The 22,888-nt window shown below is 40.5% G+C and overlaps 1 protein-coding gene across 1 annotated transcript in view; it reads right to left on the bottom strand.

The window, feature by feature from the left end:
• Nucleotides 1-1,684: 1,684 nt before the first annotated feature.
• The window catches only part of pitpnm3 (PITPNM family member 3), a 663,088-nt gene continuing 641,884 nt past the window's right edge, over nucleotides 1,685-22,888 (bottom strand). Inside the window, exons 15-19 of the mRNA XM_060847742.1 lie at nucleotides 16,457-16,605; nucleotides 12,454-12,603; nucleotides 10,620-10,803; nucleotides 7,995-8,123; nucleotides 1,685-3,036 (exon numbers count right to left, since the gene is read on the bottom strand). Of these exons, the coding sequence (XP_060703725.1) occupies nucleotides 2,731-3,036; nucleotides 7,995-8,123; nucleotides 10,620-10,803; nucleotides 12,454-12,603; nucleotides 16,457-16,605 (918 nt within the window). The 3' untranslated portion in view covers nucleotides 1,685-2,730. The remainder of the gene's footprint in view (nucleotides 3,037-7,994; nucleotides 8,124-10,619; nucleotides 10,804-12,453; nucleotides 12,604-16,456; nucleotides 16,606-22,888) is intronic.

The following is a 22,888-nucleotide window of genomic DNA, read 5'->3' on the forward strand; positions in this document are numbered from 1 at the left end:
ATAACTAACTGAAGTAGGAGACTATATGAATTTTTAACCATGGTGGAGCCCCACAATTTAAACTCAAGGATCAAGACAAAATTCTCTTCAGCTAAAAATGCCCCAAGGACAACCTTTTCCCAGGTCTCCACAATGATAGTTGCCACTGTCTTGCTATTTATGCTCACTTTGCCTGACATTATGAACTGGTTGAGAGAATTGGACATAACAAAGACTAAGTGTGGCCCTAACAGCATCTTATTTGTAATACTGATAGCATCACACCAAATGCTCCTCCCTCAGTCCAACTGTTTGAATAGCTTCTACCATTGGCAACTACCCGGTGTTGCAGAAAATTGTCCAGATAGATCTTGATAGCAGAAAAATGCTAGGGTCGAACTACTGGGGTTGTGATTAATAGATTGATTGATTGTCACATGTATTTGCTACATGTAATTGTTACAAATACAGTGAAAAGTTTTGTATAAGAAGACCATAGGAATGGCATCAAAAGCTATGTACATAAATTCTCTAGGTTTAGCAAAGTTACAGCATGGGATTGCGAGATCCCCTATAGAACTCCAACTGACTAATTCTAAGCCAATCAATTACAAGAGCTATCATCTTCAATAAAGTGATGAAATAAGTCATCAAACAGCACCTACTCATCAATACTCAGTGCAGGGTCCACCAGGATCTTTCAGCTCGACACCTTATCAGAGCCTGCATTCAGAAACAGATGCAAAGGTGGCACGCAAATGGTAGCTTTGAGAAGTTGGGCTTCGATTTCAAGGCAGTGTCTGCCTGGGTACAACAATAAGGCGCTGGGATTGTCCTTCTAATGATTATTTCCAACACACAGCAAGGTGATCATAATTGTCAAGGCCTTTCACAAGAGCCCCAGGACAGCTGCAGGAGTTCCTCAGGACAGTTTCCATTGCCTAGTCAGCTTCAGCTTCTCCAACAAGCAAAGTAACTTTGCTATTAGGTCAGAAATGAGAGTATTTGCTGCTGATTCCAGTGTTCAGCCCTGTTCACAACTCATGCATAATGCCACCTTAGACAACAGCAACATTCAGATTTGGACTAACAAGTGGCTGGTAATATCTGTGCCACATGAGGACCACATAATGGCTACATTCAACAACAAAAAGCTCAATCACTTACACTTGATTTTTAATATTTCTTTCATTCATAAGAACCCCAGCCCCACACTATTTACATCATTTTGAATGATTTGAATTTTAAAAAAAATCTAACTAGGTGCCATTTTGGCTCTGTAAGTTTTGATGAATAACTTGTTCAGGTATTTTCTTTATTTGCAAAATGGTGAATGCTTTTCTCGCAAAGATAAAAATACTGAAAGGGAACCAAATAAAAACCTGTCAATTTTGAAAATATGGAACAGGAATAAAACAAAACACGCGAAAGGGAAGTGAGCAGTTAGCATCTTGAATGTGAGCCCTTTTCTTTATCAAGGACATCTCATAAGAAACATTAACTCACCAAAACAACAAGGATTTAGTTTTTTTGGCAAAACAGGCTTAAGAGAATAATTTTTTTAAAAAAAAATCAAACTTGGCTGCAAAGTGGAAGTTTGCCTCCTGCACAAATAAATACATATCTGACTAAATCATTACAAATTAGCAGGATTAAAGAAAATGATTTAGTTTGATCATGTCCGTAACAAGTTAATCACAGCAAATCTAGTTCGACAAGAACGCTTTACATCATCTCCGTCACCTGGTTGGGTAGCTGAGTCCTTTCCGTTGTACAAATAGTGCTGGGGCCCATGCGCTGTATCACCACAGGTTATACAGGGAGACTGGGTTACACATGATTGTTCAGTCAACCTTATGCCTTGTCAAAGTGGCTTGAACCATTTTTGTTCAACAGTTTGATCTTGGAGCTCGGAGAAGCTTTTCCATTTAAGCAAGTGAGTGAAACAAAGTGCTGTGAAGTCCACCTGATCTTAACCAATCCAATTCTTAGCAACAAATCTTAAAGAAAAGACAGTGGTTGTCTGTCCTGCCAACACTTGCTGTTCAAACTGGGCATCTGGCTTCAAGGTTTCTTCTACAGTTCTGAAAAGCAAAGACCCGGAGTGCTTTTGAGAAAAGTGATAAATATTCAGTTCTTGTCCAGAGGTTCTGCCAATATTACATTGTGTTAATCTTTCTCTAAGCTTGATACACAGAACAAGTATAAATGATCCCGGAGTACCTCATTGGCAACAGAGAATTACAGTCATCTTTAACATGCTGGAAGGACTGGTAATTCACCTGTGCTATAGGTGTGACTGAGGTCTGACTCAATAACTACCTAAAGGCCACGATCACTGGTAAAAATATTCAACTGATGTTATGAATGCATGCTCGCAGTGAGGAAACACACCCATTGGGAGCGCACATTGGGAAACCACAGACATGCTCCTCATGATGTCTACCTGCGAATTCCCCAATATACCCTCCTGGAGGGCAAAGTTTCTCCCTCTACATTGGCAACCTTCCAAATCCTTGGGGACCTCGGCTCTTTTAGTTAAATGAAGATTTGCAGTGGTCAACGCCTGGTCATTTGTACAGGTGGAAATGCTGCCCAACCCACTCCTGCCATTGACTGGACAAAAGAAGAAATTCCAGCCCAATATCTTTTGGAACAAGTATGAGGACCATTATGCACAAGCAGCTTTTCTTGGCCCACCTTCAGACCCTGGACAAAGCCTGGAACTCTCTGTTGCCCATGGTACACTGCTCAAACGCCTGGCTCTGATTTGGAGCCTCCACTCCGGGCCCAGGCTATGCTGTGGGGGTGTCTCTCCTCCTTGTATGATTCTGGTTGGCTCTGGGCTCGCTCGGGTTTGGGGTTGCAGGATGGCGGGTCAGGCTGCTGCACTGACATAGTCCTGCGCAAGTGGTTTCTTTTCCGAAGGAAGTCAGGTTGAGCAGAAAGGCCGAAGCTCCCCTTCCGTAAAATCATTCGCGAGTTGCTCTTCTTTGGGCGGGAGCGATGACTGTACTCTAGCTGGGCCAGGTGAGCAGCATAACCTTCAGAGAGAAACTGCAGGGGAAGAAATGACATTGATTATCAAGCAAAGGGTGTCAAGGAGCCATTCAATGTCCAAATTCTCATTCTGATTTTTACAGTTTTATCAAATGTCTAGGATCAACACGAACAGAATTAGGCTGTACTGTTGTTTGAGCGCTCTCTGCCATTCGACTGTGGCTTATCCATTTCTCATTTCCATGTTCCCACCTTTGCTCCATATGTTTTGATATCCTCACTTATGAACCATTAACAATGTCTGGCTTCAAAGCTTTATTTCCTCCAGCATTAATAGCCTTTTAAGGAAGAGAATTTCAATTTTGTGTGAGAAAGTGATTCCTGATTTTGCTCCTGAGAGGAGCTCCTGTTGAAACCTACGTCCCTTTATCCTCTTTTCCCCCACCAGGAAACTTAGGGTGGAACCTTGTGGAACTGGAAAGAGGCAAGGGCCTCATAACCACCGTTACAGAGGAAAGTCAACTTGCTCGCCTTTTCGTCAGGCACTTGACAGTAGCAAGCATTCCTGTTGAATCAGGACTTTTGCTGGTCCCCAGGCCAAAGGTGAGTGATGGTGGCTGGTGGTCACAGAGTAGGGTCAGCAGGAAGGGCATGTTAGTGATATCCAGTGTGCCATCTCCTTCTAAATGCCAACACTGCATTCCTTTAAAATAGGCACCCTATATCCCCAGGAGTCTGAAAACAAGCCATAACTGGTCTGCTTGACATGCTCTATGTGTTGAGGGCACCAGTCCACTCTTGGATTAATACTGGAAGGGCAAAGATGAGGCCCACAAGTGGGCATTAATTGCCCCATTAGGGGTTTCAATTGGTGGCAAGGAATTGAATAACACAGATGTAATCAGGGTGTACACTCACAAATCCTTGGATCATCTGAAACATCTCAGCGATATCACTCTTTAATCTTCTGCATTCAAGCCCACTCTATGCAATCTGTCCTAATACAGAAGAACCACAATTATCTGAAGGACGTGGGTGGGGATTACATCGTTTGATTAATCAAAGTCTGGATAATCGAATGCCAAATAACACAGTTCAGCCGTACATCGGGACATTACGACCCTGCTGGATAATCCAATATTTGGATAATCAAATACCAGATAATTGAGGTTCCTCTGTAGTTTAATCCTTTTGACCTTTAAAAGTTATGAACTGAAAACAAAAAAGTTACTTGAGTCATAAACTGTGGGCAGCAACATAATCTGGAGGTCTGGACTAAGTCTCTTAAAACAATTGTTTGAATATAGTCTTTCGGCCTTTTGCACCTTTTTCTCCGATGGTGCAGTCTTTGTTTGTGCCACTACAGCCTAAAATAACAAAAATAATTAAAAAGTACAGAATTAACTGGAGGTCTCTTCCAAGTAATTTTAAAGAGATGAAGGCAAGTGAGGATAAAAAGAAGCAAAACAATGTTTAAACCTAAGGATCGTATTGTCGAGAAAAACAAAGCCTGGTGCAATACTGAGTTTCCACCACAAGATGTAGCTCATGATCAGAGAAGAAATGGGCTACAAACTACTTATAGCATACAGTACTAAGGCTGGATTTTAATATTTCTGACCATGTCAGATCAGAAGCAGGGGGATTTAAAAATGGCAGACAGCAACAATAACAAAAATGAAGCAACTGCTAGGTTTCTGTATTATTTTTGCCTGAATGTGTTGGTCCACTTACAGGAGGTAAATATCAACGAGCCCAGGGTGTCACTCTGCCCCTGTACATCCATCTCTGACAGTTCAAAATTTACTGTGCTGCAGACTTGGGTAACAGCGGCACTCACAACCTGCTCAGTTGCACTTTAAGTTTAGGCACACCCTAGACATTGCACCTCTGCTATTTTCATGGATCCGAGCTCATTTTTATCATGACTGATGGTCCACAACTCCTCAAGCAAGTCTTGAACCATTGAATGCACTCAAAAGCCTTTTGAGTTAGAGAGTCATAGAAATTTTCAGCACGGAAACAGACCCTTCAGTCAAACCTGTCCATGCCAACCAGATATCCTAACCTAATCTAGTCCCATTTGTCAGCATTTGGCCCATGTCCCTTGAAACTCTTCCTATTCATATGGCCATCCAGATGTCTTTTAAGTGCATTTGTACCAGCCTCCTCTGGCAGCTTATTCCATACATGTATCCCCCTCTGCATGAAAAAGTTGTCCCTTAGGTCCCTTTTAAATCTTTCCCATTTCACCTTAAACCTATACCCTCCAGTTCTGGACTCCCCCACCCTGGGAAAAAGACCTTGTTTATTCACCCTATCCATGCCCCTCATGGTTTTATAAACATTTATAAGGTCACCCCTCAACCTCCAGCGCTCCAGAAAAAATAGCCTCAGCCTATTCAGCCTCTCCCTGTAGCTCAGATCCTCCAACCCTTGCAACATCCTTGTAAGTCTTTTCTGAACCCTTCCAAGTCTCACAACATGCTTCTTCTAGGAGGGAGGCCAGAATTGAACACACTATACCAAAAGTGCCCTAACCAATGTCCTGTACAACGGCAACAGGACCTCCCAACTCCAATACTCAATGCACTGACCAATAAAGGAAAGCTTACCAAATGCCTTCTTCACTATCCTGTCTACCTGAGACTCTACTTTCAAGGAACTATGAACCTGCACTCCAAGGTCTCTTTGTTCAGCAACACTCCCCAGGGCCTTACTATTAAGTGCATAAGTTCTGCTCTGATTTGCCTCCCCAAAATACAGCACCTCACACTTATTGAAATTAAACTCCATCTGCCATTCCTCAGCCCATTGGCCCATCTGATCAAGGTCCCGTTGAACTCTGAGATGAGCTTCTGCGCTGTCCACTGCACCTGCAATTTTGGTGTAATCTGCAAACTTAATAATTATACCTCCTATGTTCACATCCAAATTGTTTACAAAAATGACGGAAAGCAGTAGACCCAGCACCAATCCTTAGGCCTCCAGTCTGAAAAACAATCCTCCACCATCACCCTCTAACTCCTACCTTTGAGCCAGTTCTATATCCAAATGGCTAGTTCTCCGTGTATTCCATAAGATATAACCTTGCTAACCAGTCTACCATGCAGAACTTTGTTGAACGCCTTACTAGATCAGTTCAAAAGATCATACATTTCCCTCCATGCCTGCTTTATTCCTACTCATTTCCCTCTCCCACTCCTCCATGGCCTATCCCACCCTTCTTGCCAACTCCTTCCATGCCCATTCACACAATATACAACCTTTACAAAAACAGTGAACCTAATGGTAATATAATGGCATATGTGGATCTGCTTACAAATACCCATACTTTTCAATAAAACTAATGATTGTTGCTACAACCCCATCAAAGTTCCAGTCAACCAGACATTTAAAGTATCACTATCAGAAATAATATTCACCTGACACAATTTTATATTGCATACATAAATATTGAACCATTGACAAAAGATATTGCATTAAAAATAACCTATTATGGCTTATTCAAGGTGTTAATTAGAAAGAGATTTCACTTTTCCCCAGTTGTGTCAATAAAGGAAAATCTTTTATGGGAGACTGGACTCTCAACCAAGCATGCATATTAAAGGTCTGTCCCACCATAGGAATTGGAATATGACAGGGCCTTCGGTGTCGATTTCTCGATGTGACGCACCTCTTTATTTCTGTATACCTCAGGTCAGATATTGCAATGTCATTGCATCCTTCAATAGCAGTGTATCTCTCAGCATTCACTACTATTAAAGAAGGCCAGGACTTGACATTTAGTTGGGTAAATGAAATTGGACACATGTTTACCGTTTTTTTGTCCCTATAATGAAAGAGTTAACAGTTAAAATAATTGATTTAGTTTTAAAAAGCTGCTTTCTAAAATAGCATATAGAAGACGTTTCTCCTAAAACGTAAAATATTCTTTTGACATTATTTGCAGTTCAACATTATGTGTGAGGTATGAATATTATGCTGTTAAACATGAAGAGAATGGTCTTAACCATTAATGGAACTAGTAATTGATGGAATAATTGTTGGCATATAAAGATAACAGGGATTAATTACTTATCCAAAATAAATCTACGGAGCAGCTGCTTGTTTGGCAGTGAGGCAAAGTTATGGTCAATTTGATAAATGCAACTGATCACGTATTTCAGAGTAAATGTTGGCAGTTTTTTTTCTTGTAATTTAGCTAGATTCCCTATTATAATTGAAATAAATGCAGCGTAAAATGCTTATGTAAAGTAAAAATTCGGTGACTTGTCATTAAGTGCCTTTGCTCTCTGATATGATTAATTTTGCTACTGTGTTTTATGTCCTTGTGTAATCTGCATGTGAAAATAATTTTAACCTAAATATAGCATCAGGCAATATAACTGAGCATAGGACCATCCTGAAGTGAGCCTTTAGGGCAAATGTTGTTTCTATTGTTGAAATAGGATTTTTTTTAAATATAAAATACTGAGAACAAAATACATTTATTTGCAGTTGCTCAAGACTACTTTGATTGAAAAGAATGATCCCACCCATTGCTTTCCACAGCAGTGCTGGTTTATACCATCCAAATCTCTAACTTCCAGGCCCGTAACTGCCTCATCGTCATTATTGTTTCTCTCCCCAGTGAGTTCCTTTCAAAAGGCTAATAAAATCATAGAGCAGGTTAAAAGTACAGCAATTTCCCCACAGACTGTTCTTTTTTTACTGAACATAGAGACAAAGCTCTAAGTGACAGGAAAGGTAAAGGATAGTTACAACTATTGAGCATCTGGCTGTGAAGTGAAGGAAGGCATCATGCAGAAGGAAGGAAGAACATAAATTAAAAAAGAACAAGAATGGGATATGAAAGTAAGAGAAATTGGGGCAAGTGCAAAGAATGCCTAGTTATTGTAATGAATTTGGACACTTCTTCAGGGGAAATTGACCCTTTTATTGTTATACATGATTTTTTAAAAAAATTTTCATTTTAATTTTTTACTCTATCATGGAATAAACAGACTGTTCACCTGACACTGATTCTGATATTTTTTTGATGGTCGTCCAACAATGTAGATTTGAGATGCCGGCAATCCTAAGACGTTGTAAACTGAAATGTCCTTCATTGAGCCATAGGCAGCAGAGATCTTAATATGAGACTGGAGAGAGACCAAAAATGCAAAGCTATGCATTAGTGAAAAATAATGGCAAACTGAGAACCAAAGAAGCGCCTCAAAAACAGACATAAATTTTAAAACTTATAAACACCTACTTTCCTTTCAGGGATTTTACAGGTAGAATTTACCCGCACTTTAGAGACATAATGGGATGGAAGAAAGCTGTCATATTGGCATGAGAAAATAGTGGGTGCAATGCCCATTGATTTCCCACTGCCATCCCATTTTGCCAATGATGGGAAAGACAGCACATGGCCTGCCCACTAGAAGCCCAATGGAGCCACTTAAGTGTCCACGTAAGGATTTCGTTTCAGTTCAGCTGGCATTTTAGCAGCTGCTGAGGGCTGCTCATCATGTTGAGAATAAAAGCAATAAAAGTGATGTGGATGGGAGCTCTTTTTTTGGACACTTCTTAGTCCAATGATGATAGTGTTGTCTGCCCTCAGCCTTTCTGCCCATTCTGTCAGACCCAGATTACCAGCTGTGTGCCCACATTCTCCAGGTAGTCACTGTCAATGGCAGCATTGGTATTGGTCTTCTGATTGGGCTAATGGACCTTGGAGTCTGACCATCCTCCTTAATATGGATGACAGTCTCAGTTGTCATCTCTCAAGCTTGGCAACTTCCATCAAACAGTAGCAGCAGGCCCCAGTGCCCGCTGAAGGGGATTCACCACCCTTTTTCAATTCCAATGGTGGGACTCTTCCCTGGTCCTCAAAGCTCCGGCCTTAGGTTTTAAGATGAGCCGTTATGAGCAGTTAATTTGAACTAGACCAGAAACAGCAGGTAAAATGAACCTCGCAGGTACTTAGCTTTTTTCAGATAATAGCTAGGTCAGGCCATTCGATGAGGTAAAGAGTATTTGATATATTAAGCATTTGAATGTACAGTATAAGATGTGTATAATGGCTGTACTGTAAATAAACCTATTGTAGACTTAGTACTAGTGTCATCTCTGGAGTACTTTGAGGTAAATCAAACACATCAAATATGTCACAAACCAGCAATTACACAACAGCATCATGAAGTGAAACTATCATTTAGTCTTTGTTTCAAGTCTCATTTAGTCTCAAAAGACAAATAGCTTTGAACTCCCTCGGAAGTCAGCAGAGATTACTCAAACTCATTTCCAACACCGCACAACCCAGATGGCCTCCTTCTTCAAGGACCGCAGATTCCCCCCAGACGTGATCGACGATGCCCTCCACCGCATCTCCTCCACTTCCCGCTCCTCCGCCCTTGAGCCCCGCTCCTCCAACCGCCACCAAGACAGAACCCCACTGGTTCTCACCTACCACCCCACCAACCTGCGCATACAACGTATTATCCGCCGCCATTTCCGCCACCTCCAAACGGACCCCACCACCAAGGATATATTTCCCTCCCCTCCCCTATCAGCGTTCCGCAAGGACCACTCCCTTCGTGACTCCCTTGTCAGATCCACACCCCCCACCAACCCAACCTCCACCCCCAGCACCTTCCCCTGCAACCGCAGGAAATGTAAAACTTGCGCCCACACCTCCACACTCACTTCCCTCCAAGGCCCCAAGGGATCCTTCCATATCCGCCACAAGTTCACCTGTACCTCCACACACATCATCTATTGCATCCGCTGCACCCGATGTGGCCTCCTCTATATTGGTGAGACAGGCCGCTTACTTGCGGAACGCTTCAGAGAACACCTCTGGGCCGCCCGAACCAACCAACCCAATCACCCCGTGGCTCAACACTTTAACTCCCCCTCCCACTCCACCGAGGACATGCAGGTCCTTGGACTCCTCCACCGGCAGAACACAACTACACGACGGCTGGAGGAGGAGCGCCTCATCTTCCGCCTGGGAACCCTCCAACCACAAGGTATGAATTCAGATTTCTCCAGCTTCCTCATTTCCCCTCCCCCCACCTTGTCTCAGTCGGTTCCCTCAACTCAGCACCGCCCTCCTAACCTGCAATCCTCTTCCTGACCTCTCCGCCCCCACCCCACTCCGGCCTATCACCCTCACCTTGACCTCCTTCCACCTATCCCACCTCCATCGCCCCTCCCCCTAGTCCCTCCTCCCTACCTTTTATCTCAGCCTGCTTGGCTCTCTCTCTCTTATTCCTGATGAAGGGCTTATGCTCGAAACGTCGAATTCTCTATTCCTGAGATGCTGCCTAACCTGCTGTGCTTTGACCAGCAACACATTTGCAGCTGTGATCTCCAGCATCTGCAGACCTCATTTTTTACTCATTTCACCAATGGCCCAATCTCTTACTTAGAACCCTCGCACAGACAGGAAAGACTTTCACTCCAGCTATCGCTTTTCAATTGTAAAAGTGTTAATCCATTTCCTTGGTCCACGTTATTTTATAAAAGAACATACATTTTATCAGCCTGATATTGTGAGGTTATTCAGCAATATCAAAGTCTTATGTCCATTACTGTTCTACAATTGCCTTCCTTAGGGTATTCGTACATAATTCCTGATCAGAGATTACCTCTTGCACGAGATTGCGTAAGAAGATTGTCTTTTGTCGTAGGGGATCATGGACCAGGCCTTCAGAGAAGAAGATCATGCCCTGGGGAAAGTTATGCTGACCCAGCCAGGATACCACCCGCTGCTTCTGCATGTCTGGCCGTCCAGTAATATAAATGATGAGATAGCCCAGCTCCTGCCAGTGTCTTTAAAAAGAAGAAACTTCCATTGAATGTAACATTCTTGTACTGAGAAAAATGACTGCATTACAAAGGGGACAGCAATGGAAGAGCTGTTACTGAATTAGATAAGTTTGGGCTGTGTGTTCCAACAACTTCCTGTGGTCTTCCCATTTCCTACATTTACAGCATCAAAATGTTCCAGTTGGATGACTGTGTGAGAATAACGTAGCACTGCCTCTAATAAAGAAAGATTTGAATCTTATGCAGTTTCTGTACCTGACATTTATACCCAGCACCAAGTTTAAAACCTAACCCAATGCTTTTCTTTTTGAATGATCAAAGTAAGGGATCTTAGTCCAAAAAAGAGAAAATGCTGGAAAATCTCAGCAAGTCTGGCAGCATCTGTAAGGAGAGAAAAGAGCTGATATTTTGAGTCTAACTGAGCTTTGACAAAGAGTCAAAACGTGTTTTTGTCACTGTAGCCTTCATAAATGTAGTTTTGTCAATTCAGAGGCAGTTCAATCAAAGTGGAGGTCAAGAGTTAATCCGTTATGAAAGTCTGACTGTCACTCTTAACATTCAAGAGTGAAATATCAGAAGGGAAGTGCAATTCCAGATCATAGGAAACAGGACTTACCACAGTGAAACTATTTAAGGAGAAAAAGGAATTATAAAACTCTAGCCTGAAGCAGTTGAATTAGCAGCTGCACTTTCAAATAAGCTAATCAAAACTCAACACACAGAGATCTGAAGAACAAATTTCTGGCATGGACTCCATCTGTCTTCATTGTTGATGCTCCTTAAAGTCATCCTGTAAATTAGTGATTTCTGGGTTTAAAATACATGTGTCTATCCAACTAGTAAATTGCCTTTAATCAACCTTCTTAGTACAGGAGTATCACTGACAAGGCTAGCCACTATTATCTATCAACTATCACCCTTACGAAGATGGTGGTGAACACAACATCATTACTAAAGGTAATTGAATATATATATATTATTTATATATATGAGTATGTTTGTCACATAAAGTAATGGTTCGGCAGGGATCAATATTCCTGTTACATAGGCTTCACCTAGTCGACTGATACTACACAGTCTCAGGATTTACTCCAGCTTTCAGAGGGAACAGATGAGTCTGTACCAGTTTTCTAAGGTGCCAGTAATGATGCCAGATTAAATACAGTTCTACTTATGGTGATCATGCAATGAATCATCTTGTTATCTGAGAACAATGCCTTTTCTGTAAAGACTCTACAGGGTCTCTATCATGAATCACAATATAGGCTCAAGATAAAGCGAAGAGAAAGGAAGATTCGTGGCAGAGAACTATCTCAATAAACCCTTACCCAGTACCACATACTGATAGAAGTGACAAATATGACAAAGTATCAGGAGATCTGGGTAAATAACATGACATTACTCAGAGTTCATTAATAGGTGCCATAGAAAGCAGTGTCTAGATCATGGAACTGTATTAAAATAATAAACATTGATTGAGATTGCAATATACAATGGCAATCACAAATAGAATAGTGTGATAACTGTTTGGATAGCAGGAATTCTAGCTTGTGAGAAAGAAGCCAGCATTCTTTACATGATTTGTGACGGTTTATAGTCTCAAAACATGAAATGCACAAATGCAATAAATGTGAAAGCTTGTGCACATAGTACCTGACCACATCCACAGCTCCTGCTCTGACCTTCGGGTCACTGCCCATGATAGAGACACTAGCAGCAAAAGAACCATCGATGCTGAAGACAACACATTCCATCCCCTTTGGCAACACTGTAAGGTAGCTCTCTGCATAAGTCTGGTCACCTCTAGTTGGAAATAAAAATCAAGGGTTAGACATTATCGCTTTCGCTTTCTAAAACTTGAATACAATCAAGTTCAATCAAATTTGGATGTACATAATAAAGGTATTTCATTTATCAGATTACACTGAGTAATCACTGTAAATCAGTATTCCTCAGCATTGATTAGTTCCTCTGGGATTCAGATGCAAAAGTCCCTCATAGAGGAAAGTTCAATCATGGCTCAACTGACTAACATTTCATATGCAACATATTTTTGAGACTTACGTAATATTTTTCTAAAATAGTTCTTCCAAAAGTTGAAAAATAAACATGACAAAATCAAAAGCTTGTCTAAATACACTAGAACATTATCATATTCCCTTTAATAACAGTTCAGAACTTTATGATTATTGGCACTGCCAGTCCAAAGAAGTTAACATCAGAAAACATTATCAAAAAAATAATCTGAAGCTGACAAATTTCTACTTCAACTGAACTTTTAACAGTTGTAGAAATGCAATCAAACAGTGAAATACAAACTTGAATTTAAATGTCTTCCCTACTTGAGAATTAAAGCCACTATAGCAGTGTAGTTCTCCTTATTGTGAAGACAATGTATTAAATGGGAGCTACCTCTGGTACAATTAAAAAGCAAGAGACAGACATCACTATTTGATGAAAATTACATGCAAGCAAACTTGCTGGTCTTTATATAATACATAATTATAGCTACAATTGGGATTTTCTAAAGTAATTTTATCAATTACATGCTAAAAGGTCAGTTCAGCAAATACCTCAGCAATTACGTCCCAGGGATTGCTAGTCATTTAAATGAAGTCACAGGATTACTTAGAAGGTTGCTTTAAATGCCCTGTTCCAAAGAATGAATTTATGACTATTATTAAAAAAAGGTCATCTTCACACAACTGAAAAGTAAACATCTATTTATATTTACCTTAGAAGTAAGTTTGCAAACCATAATAACATATTATAAACCTCCATCTCACAATCCCAAACTGAAAAGCAAAATCAAACATCAGGTTTTGGGAAAACAAGAGTTGTAGTGAAATGGGGTTGTAGCTGACTTCTGAGAAATCAGGTTGCGGTCTTTGCTTGTCAAGAAAACAAAAAACTTGTGAAGGAAAATCAAATAAATTTTCAGTCATAGTCAACATAAAAATGCAGACAAGTTAAGGAACTGTGACTGAGAGAGCTAAGAAAGACTGGAAACTAAAGACTGGGTTTAGAAGCAACAAAGGTGGCATAAAAATACTGCCAGTGCTTCACTTTTAGTTCAACCAGAGCTGGCCATGCTGAGTACCACAGTGTTTATGAGTAGTGAGATAAAGCTATGCACTAGGACTGATGTGAGCTGAAAGCATCCTTCTGCTGATCACCATATCCCTGGAACTGGAATCAAGTAAAGCTAACATTGGAGGTGACTTAAGGGTCAAATATGCTGTCAGAAAAACAGTTGGACTCTTCCTGAGGAAGAAAAAGATGTGAAGGATTTTTGCGGCTGCATGTGATGTCATGCGTGTTAAGAGAACTGTCAGTAAATTACTAAGGTCTATCTGTGTTGAGCAGCTTTTTAAAATGTAATGAAATATGGTTCTATTGAACACACACAAGAAGCTGCCATCATCCAGGATAAAGCAGCCCACTTGATTGGCACTACATCCACAAGCATCCACTCCCTCCACCACCAATGCTCAGTGGCAGCAACATGTACTATCTACAAGACGCACAGCAAAAATTCACCAATGATCCTCGGACAACACCTTTCAAATCCATGACCACTTCCATCTCGAAGGACAAGGGCAGCAATACACCACCACCTTCAAGCTCCCTTTGAAGCCCCTTACCATCTTTACGTGGAAATATATCGACATTCCTTCATTGTCACTGAGTCAAATTCCTAGAATTCCCTCCCTTATGGCATTGTGGGTCAATCCATAGCTGGTGGACTGCAGTTGTTCAAGAAGGCAGCTCACCACCACCTTCTCAAACTGTTTTTCTTCCAGCAACTAGGGACAGGTAATAAATGCTAGCCAGCCAGCAATGCTCATATCCCACAAATGAATTTTTAAAAATCCACCTGTTAATTCATGCTTTATTTACCTGTTAAAAAATTGTATTTGGTTTATGTCAAAGCCCATTAAATCATGTTTAAATTTTGTTGATTATGATTTGATTAGTAAGGTAAAAGTGATTTTTAAAAAGTGGACACACACACACACACACACACACACACACACACCATTTAGGAAGTTCAATTCTCTTTTGTTATTTGTCTTCACAGGGAACATAACACAATTGTCATTAATGTGAACCCATACTGCAAGGATCAAGTGACTAATGAAAGGATGTGAATGCACCCTTTCCTGATTTTGTGCATGTTGGTGTTCACACACACTAATTGTAGCAGAGCCCGCTAGCGACAGCAAGAATAGCCGCGGCAGTTCCTTCTGCTCTTTAATCAAGGAGAAGAAAGCAGACAGGATATTTCAAAAGCACTTTACGAATATCACAATTCATTTTTATTATATCTCGAGATGTCTGGATGATTTCAAAACTGATTCCAGTTATATTGTATTGCCTTTGAGATATCTTCAAATGGTTCATTTCCTGCTCCAACAGAAACTCCTTAAATATTTTCATGCGCTTTAAAATAATATTCTACTGCACAGTGTGGGTGCAAGTGCCATCTGGGGTTGGATGAGAACTGATCGGAAAACTCCATTGCAAGCCTCACAAAATGAATTCAAAAGACCTTCAATTTCTTTTGAATCGGTTCAAAATTAATTTTAAATATTTCCAATTGTATTTCTGTGTTATTGGCAACAGAATATGAAGTTTTTAAAAAAGAATTTGGCAAATGTATAAAGGTGAACTCAATTTACATTTCACAGCATTCTACATATGGCTGCACACTGTAGAGCAAAGAATCAGGCCATTTAGCCCAAATAGTCTGTGTTGATGTTAATACTTTACACAGATCTACACCCATTCAAAGTTCTTCATCTATAAAGAGAAGGGCCTATGAATATCAAATTACCAAGACTTTAACATTTAACTATTAAAAATTCATGTGTTATTGAATAATATCAGTATATGGATAACAAATTATATATGTTTGCCATGTTGAGCAGTGATAGATCTTTTAACGTCTCCATACAGTACCATTACCCTATTAGACTTTGACTGATCTGTACTACAACCCCACAGTATCTCTATATTCCTCTGAAAATCTATCAATTTCAGGCTTATGGATTTCAATTGCCCCAGTATTCATAGCAGTTTGGGAGAATGTATTTGAATATAGTTCTTTGAAAAGTATTCCTCTCCGCCCCAGCTATTGTTAACTTTGCTAATTTTAAAACCTTGATTCCCAATTCTGGATTTTTTTCATTAGAGGAATTGGTTTCTGTGTCTACTCTCTCAAATCCCTTTTAAACCCTTCAATTATATCACTGCTAAACTGTCTGAACTCCATGGAAAGCAAATTAAATTCAAGCAACCTTTCTGCCTAATTCAAACCTTTAAGCCCCAATATTAATAATGGTGACTTTTGATAAAAGGCCAACATCCCATTGCTAAGGTACAATGCCCAAAATGAATGCAATTCTCTGGATGGGATCTGCTCATCTGATACATCACCTTCACACTTTTGTATTCCAACCTCCTTGAGGTAAGGTCTGTTGGGTTGCTTTGTACCTGTGAACTAAATTTTAATGACTCACACTGGCACAGAGCCAAACAAGATACCTTCGTAGCAGCCAGAACGTAACTCAAGTTCATTTCAAACCACAAAAGGTCAGCTGTGAAGGGTTTAAAATAACTTGACTCATAAAAGAGCACATGCAATATATAATACCTTACAACCATCTTCACTGGATAAACACCAACACTGAGCTTCTTTCCGTCTGGAATGGTGTATAGGATTCTGCCACTGTTACTGGTGATCTCAGTGTCAAAGTACGCCCACCTCCCTGAGGGTGGCTGCGTCATAAGGAGAATGTCAACCTGCAACAGCACGGTAAACAGCAGAGTGTAAAAGTGCCACCTTGGGAGTAGAATTCATTCGCTGTTATGAAAGAAATAAAAATGATCAATCTTTGCCGTTTGTATCACTGACATGTCTCCCCAAGGATGGAAGCTGCTTCATATCATGGCTGACAGGAGACATTGAGCATCTTTTGATGGCCACAGTATTGAACAGAGGAAGTCTGAAATAATAAATCCACTATCTAAAATAACACAGCTCCCCCGTGAGACACTGCATCAACATCTATACAGCTTTTTGCCAAGTCTAAAAGTCATTGTCAGGGTTCTCTAATTTAAAAACGAAATAATTAGAACATCTAAAACTCACTGGCTGCAGCATCAACAGCCCTGAGAAGAATATACCATGGTCTATGTGTTACGACTTCATAAACACACTCTTTTTGATTATATTTTTGATCTTGCTTCACTCACGCTACAGCAATTCTTCATTCAAGGTGGCAGTTCTGAATTACAGACAGCAATATGTTCCTGAGTTCACTCGAGTTGCAAACTAGTCAAGGTTTACTTCATGGTTAATGATGCAGCCTTCCAGTGGGTGCTATAAATAACACTGATACCCATTCAGTATCCTCTACTGCACACTCTTCAGAGAATTACTCCACTGTCACTGCAGAACAATATATATTAAAAAAAAGTTTAATGTTAAGTTTTAAGAACATCTGAACTAGATTCAACAGTCGGCCATTCAGCCCCTCAAACCTGCTCTGTCGTTTTATAAGATTATGACTGATCTAATTGTTGATTCAACATTGCCTATCCACCAGAACTTGTGACTCTCTTTTCAATGAAGATCCTTAAAAATATTAAGTGACCCAATCTACTCTCTGGAAATGACAATTGGACACATTAGCCCACTCTGTCAGAGAAAAACCTCTCCTCCTCTCCATCTTAAATGGAAGACTCATTAGTTTTAACCTGGCCCTCCTAGTTCTACTTTCTTCCCAAAATCCTTTCACTTTCCACCCTATCAACTGTCCTCACAATCTTATACGTTTCAATAAGATTACCTCTCATACTTCTAAAATCCAATGGACAGTGACTCAACTTGTCCAAACTTTCCTGATAAAATAATCCTTTCATTCCAGAAACCAGTCAAGTGAACTTCCTCTGAACTACTTCCAATGCAAGTATATCCTTTGTCGAGAGCGTGATGCTGGATAAACACAGCAGGTCAAGCAGCATCCGAGGAGCAGGAGCTTATGCCTGAAACATTGATTTTCCTGCTCCTCAGATGCTGCCTGACCTGCTGTGCATTTCCAGCATCTGATCTCCAGCATCTGCAGTCCTCAATTTCTCCCAATGATATCCTTTATAAAGTTAAAAGTCACACAACATCAGGGTATAGTCCAACAGGTTTATTTGGAAGTATAAGCTTTCGGAGCACTGCTCCTTCATCAGGTGGGAGTGCTACTCTTTTGTCTGCTATATGACGGAGCAGCACTCTGAAAGCTAGCACTGCCAAATAAACCTGCCGGCCTATAGCCTGGTGTTGTGTGGTTTTTAACTTTGTCTACCCCAGTCCAACACCGGCACCTCCACATCATCCTTTATGAAGTAATGGGAACAAAATTGAATTAAGTACACGAAATATGGTCTAAGCAACACCCTGATACCTGCAGCCAAACTTTCCTACTTGTATATCCCATTTCTCTTGCAATAAGTGACATTTTATTTGCCTTCCTAAGCACTTACTATCTGCCCAGTTATGTTTTGTGATTCATATACCCAGTGCTCAGACTCCTCTGTAACTCAGCATCCCGCAATCTCTCTCCATTTAAATAATGCCCTGCTTTTCTATTTTTCCAGCCAAAGTGGAGAAGTTCACATGTTCCTGCATCATATTTCACTTGGTCATTTTTGCTCACTTACCTAACCCATTTATATCCCTTTGCAGACTCCTTATGAGCTTTTCATAACTTGTTTCCTGCATTATCAACAGTTTAACAACCATACATTTGGCCCCTTCACCCAAGTCATTGATATTGATTGTAAATACCTGTAATTGAAGCTCCTGCATTGGTCTCTGGTATTGTATTTTTTAATTTCCTTTTACTTTGAATGACTGTCTAATTTTTACTTCATAATTAGACATTATAGTGCAGTATCTGTGATGATAACCTGCCTTATGTAACACATTCCTCAACAGTAATTGTCACTTAAAGAATTAATTCCCTCCTCCTATGGATACCCATTATGATGAATGCAACCATTAGCTATTTTGACTGTGTTTATAATGCGACAGCCCACATGTATTCTCTCACAGCTCATTCATCAATGCAGTATTTCAGAACGGTTTGAAGAATCTGGGGGGCCCGATCTATACAACTGAAATCTAGCAGCATATAGCTGTGTAGTGCTGAATCAACTGAAAACGCCAGAAATTCAACACTCACTGTTCTAATTAATACTGAAATCGTCTTTGCTTTTATAAAGTCGGGGCTTGCAAATGGGTGCTGCTATGATCTGTTTTTCCGCACAGTTACTTAGTTACCCATGGAGGGTGCGACTTTCAGCTCGCCTGCACAACTATCTGCTCAATGAAAGTGCTGAGAAATGTCAGCTATTTCACTAGTTTCTGTGGAGACAAAAATGGAGCTGGTTCAATACAGATCTATGGTTTGATACATAATCTTCTGGTAGAGCAGAACTAGATTTCCAGGACACAAGATATTATTTCAGCCTTTAAACCAAAAAGAACAAGGAAAAATGATTTTTTAAAAGAACATTAGGTTACATGCAGTCAACTTACTGATCATTACATTTGTTTCTAAATTGGAAACAGTAGCTTTTCATTTTCTCTCACAAAAACTGTACATGATACTGGCAGTTACTATTTCGGCAGTGTGGCGGATGCTTTGGACTGGATATAATTGCAGTATATTCTGAATTGAAGTTGAATACACCAGAGGGTACTCACTTTTAGTACAGACACGTTGCGTGTTTCATTGTATTATAGGAATATTGCACAACTTACCACCATTAAAATAAAAGCGTTATTTCCATTTCCCTCAGTACAAAAGTTTAAACTGTGCTATGTATAAGATGAGCAGAAAAGACTGAGTTTGAACATGCACCAATAGAAAGTCAAGGTTCAACACAGCAACTGCTTGGGAGGAGGTGGAGTACAAAACCCAGATTACTGAGAGAACAGAAATGTGAAGAAACATTGCTACAGGCCTTTCTTACTGTCGGTGACTATTGACATTCAGTTTCATTTTTTTAAAGCATGCCTATTTTATGTTTTAACTCTATAGTAAAATTGGTTGGCAAATAACAGATTTAGAAAACAATTATTTCAGGAATTTGACGACTTGATTGCTATTACAGCATTTTACATTAGATTTCCATTTCACTCAAATTAGTAAACTGTAATAAATATACTGTGCATTTATCAGGTCATAGAGTCATAGAGATGTACAACATGGAAACAGACCCTTCAGTCCAACCGGTCAATGCCATCCAGATATCTCAACCCAATCTAGTCCCACCAGCCAGCACCCGGCCCATACCCCTCCAAATCCTTCCTATTCATATACCCATCCAAATGCTTCTCAAATGTTGCAATTGTACCACCTCCACCACATCCTCTGGCAGCTCATTCCATACATGTACCACCCTCTGCATGAAAAAGTTGCCCTGTAGGTGTCTTTTATATCTTTCCCCTCTCACCCTAAACCTATGCCCTCTAGTTCTGGACTCCCCAACCCCAGGGAAAAGACTTTGTCGATTTATCCTATCATGCCCCTCATAATTTTGTAAACCTCTATAAGGTCACCCCTCAACCTCCGACACTCCACGGTAAACAGCCCCAGCCTGTTCAGCCTCTCCTGTAGCTCAGATCCTCCAACCCTGGCAACATCCTTGTAAATCTTTTCTGAACCCTTTCAAATTTCACAACATCTTTCTGATAGGAAGGAGACCAGAATTGCACGCAATATTCCAACAGTGGCCTAACCAATGTCCTGTACAGCTGCAACATGACCTCCCAACTCCTGTACTCAATACTCTGACCAATAAAGGAAGGCATACCAAACACCTTCTTCACTATCCTATCTACCTGTGACTCCACTTTCAAGGAGCTATGAACCTGCACTCCAAGATCTCTTTGTTCAGCAACACTCCCTAGGACCTTACCATTAAGTGTATAAGTCCTGCTAAGATTTGCTTTCCCAAAATGCAGCACCTCACATTTATCTGAATTAAACTCCATCTGTCACTTCTCAGCCCATTGGCCCATCTGGTCCAGATCCTGTCCTCTTTGCTGTCCATTACAACTCCAATTTTGGTATCATCTTCAAACTTACTAACTGTACCTCTTTTGCTTGCATCCAAATCATTTACGTAAATGACAAAAAGTAGAGGGCCCAGCATCGATCCTTGTGGCACTCCACTGGTCACAGGTCTCCAGTCTGAAAAACAACCCTCCACCACCACCGTCTGTCTTCTACCTTGGAGCCAGTTCTGTATCCAAATGGGTAGTTCTCCCTGTATTCCATGAGATCTAACCTTGCTAATCAGCCTCCCATGAGGAACTGAAGTCCATATAGATCACATCTAATGCTCTGCCCTCATCAATCTTCTTTGTTATTTCTTCAAAAAACTCAATCAAGTTTGTGGGACATGACTTCCCACACACAAAGCCATGTTGACTATCCTTAATCAGTCCTTGCCTTTCCCAATACATGTACATCCTGTCCCTCAGGATTCCCTCCAACAACTTGCCCACCACCGAGGTCAGGCTCACCGGTCTATAGTCCCCTGGCTTGTCTTTACTGCCCTTCTTAAACAGTGGCACGTTTGCCAACCTCCAGTCTTCCAGCACCTCACCTGTGATGATCGATGATACAAATATCTCAGCAAGAGGCCCAGCAATCACTTCTCTAGCTTCCCACAGAGTTCTCGGGTACGCCTGATCAGGTGTTGGGGATTAATCCTCTTCTAACCATTTCAAGACATCCAGCACTGCCTCCTCTGTAATCTGGACATTTTGCAAGATGTCATCATCTATTTCCCTACAGTCTACATCTTCCATATCCTTTTCCACAGTAAATACTGATGCAAAATATTCATTTAGTATCTCCCCCATTTTCTGTGGCTCCACACAAAGGCCACCTTGCTGATCTTTGAGGGGTCTTATTCTCTCCCTAGTTACCCTTTTGTCTCTAATATATTCATAAAAACTCTTTGGATTCTCCTTAATTCTATTTGCCAAAGCTATCTCATGTCCCCGTTTTGCCCTCCTGATTTCCCTCTTAAGTGTACTCCTACTTCCTTTATACTCTTCTCAGGATTCACTCGATCTATCCTTTCTATACCTGACATATGCTTCCTTCTTTTTCTTCACCAAACCCTCAATTTCTTTAGTCATCCAGCATTCCCTATAACTACCAGCCTTCCCTTTCACCCTGACAGGAATATACTTTCTCTGGATTCTTGATATCTCGTTTCTGAAGGCTTCCCATTTTCCAGCTGTCCCTTTACCTACAAACATCTGCCTCCAATCAGCTTTCGAAAGTTCTTGCCTAATACCGTCAAAATTGGTCTTTTCCAATTTAGAACTTCAACTTTTAGATCTGGTCTATCCTTTTGCATCACTATTTTAAAATAAGTAGAATTATGGTCGCTGGCCCCAAAGTGCCCCCCCACTGATACCTCAGTCACCTGCCCTGCCTTATTTCCCAAGAGTAGGTCAGGTTTTGCACCTTCTCAAGTAGGTACATCCACATACTGAATCAGAAAATTGTCTAGTATACACTAAGAAATTCCTCTCCATCTAAACCTTTAACACTATGGCAGTCCCAGTCGATGATTGGAAAGTTAAAATCCCCTACCATAACTACCCTATTATTCTTACAGATAACTGAGATCTCCTTACAAGTTTGTTTTTGTTTGGAGTTTGCTAATTTTAATAACATTGAAAAAATGAAGAATCATTGATTTGTCTTAAACTGTATATTATCATCAATCAACAGCTACCTTGTTAAAAAAAAATCAATATATCCCCAATAATGTTTGGTCTCTCAGATCTGCAAACGTTACAGCACATTGGTGCCTGTAGGAGTGCATGAAGTCTTGCACTGTATTTACTACACTCTTGCTAAAATGATAATGGCAAGTTAGTGGTTGTTTGATTTATTTGACAGCTTTTCTGATGAGTAGGAGTTCTAACATCAAATCTATCTGGGCTGCACACAAGCAGTGCCCTTGGTACTGAAAGGACATATGCCATTCAAATACTCCT

Source organism: Hemiscyllium ocellatum, chromosome 31, assembly GCF_020745735.1.
Source record: "Hemiscyllium ocellatum isolate sHemOce1 chromosome 31, sHemOce1.pat.X.cur, whole genome shotgun sequence".
Classification (NCBI taxonomy): domain Eukaryota; kingdom Metazoa; phylum Chordata; class Chondrichthyes; order Orectolobiformes; family Hemiscylliidae; genus Hemiscyllium; species Hemiscyllium ocellatum.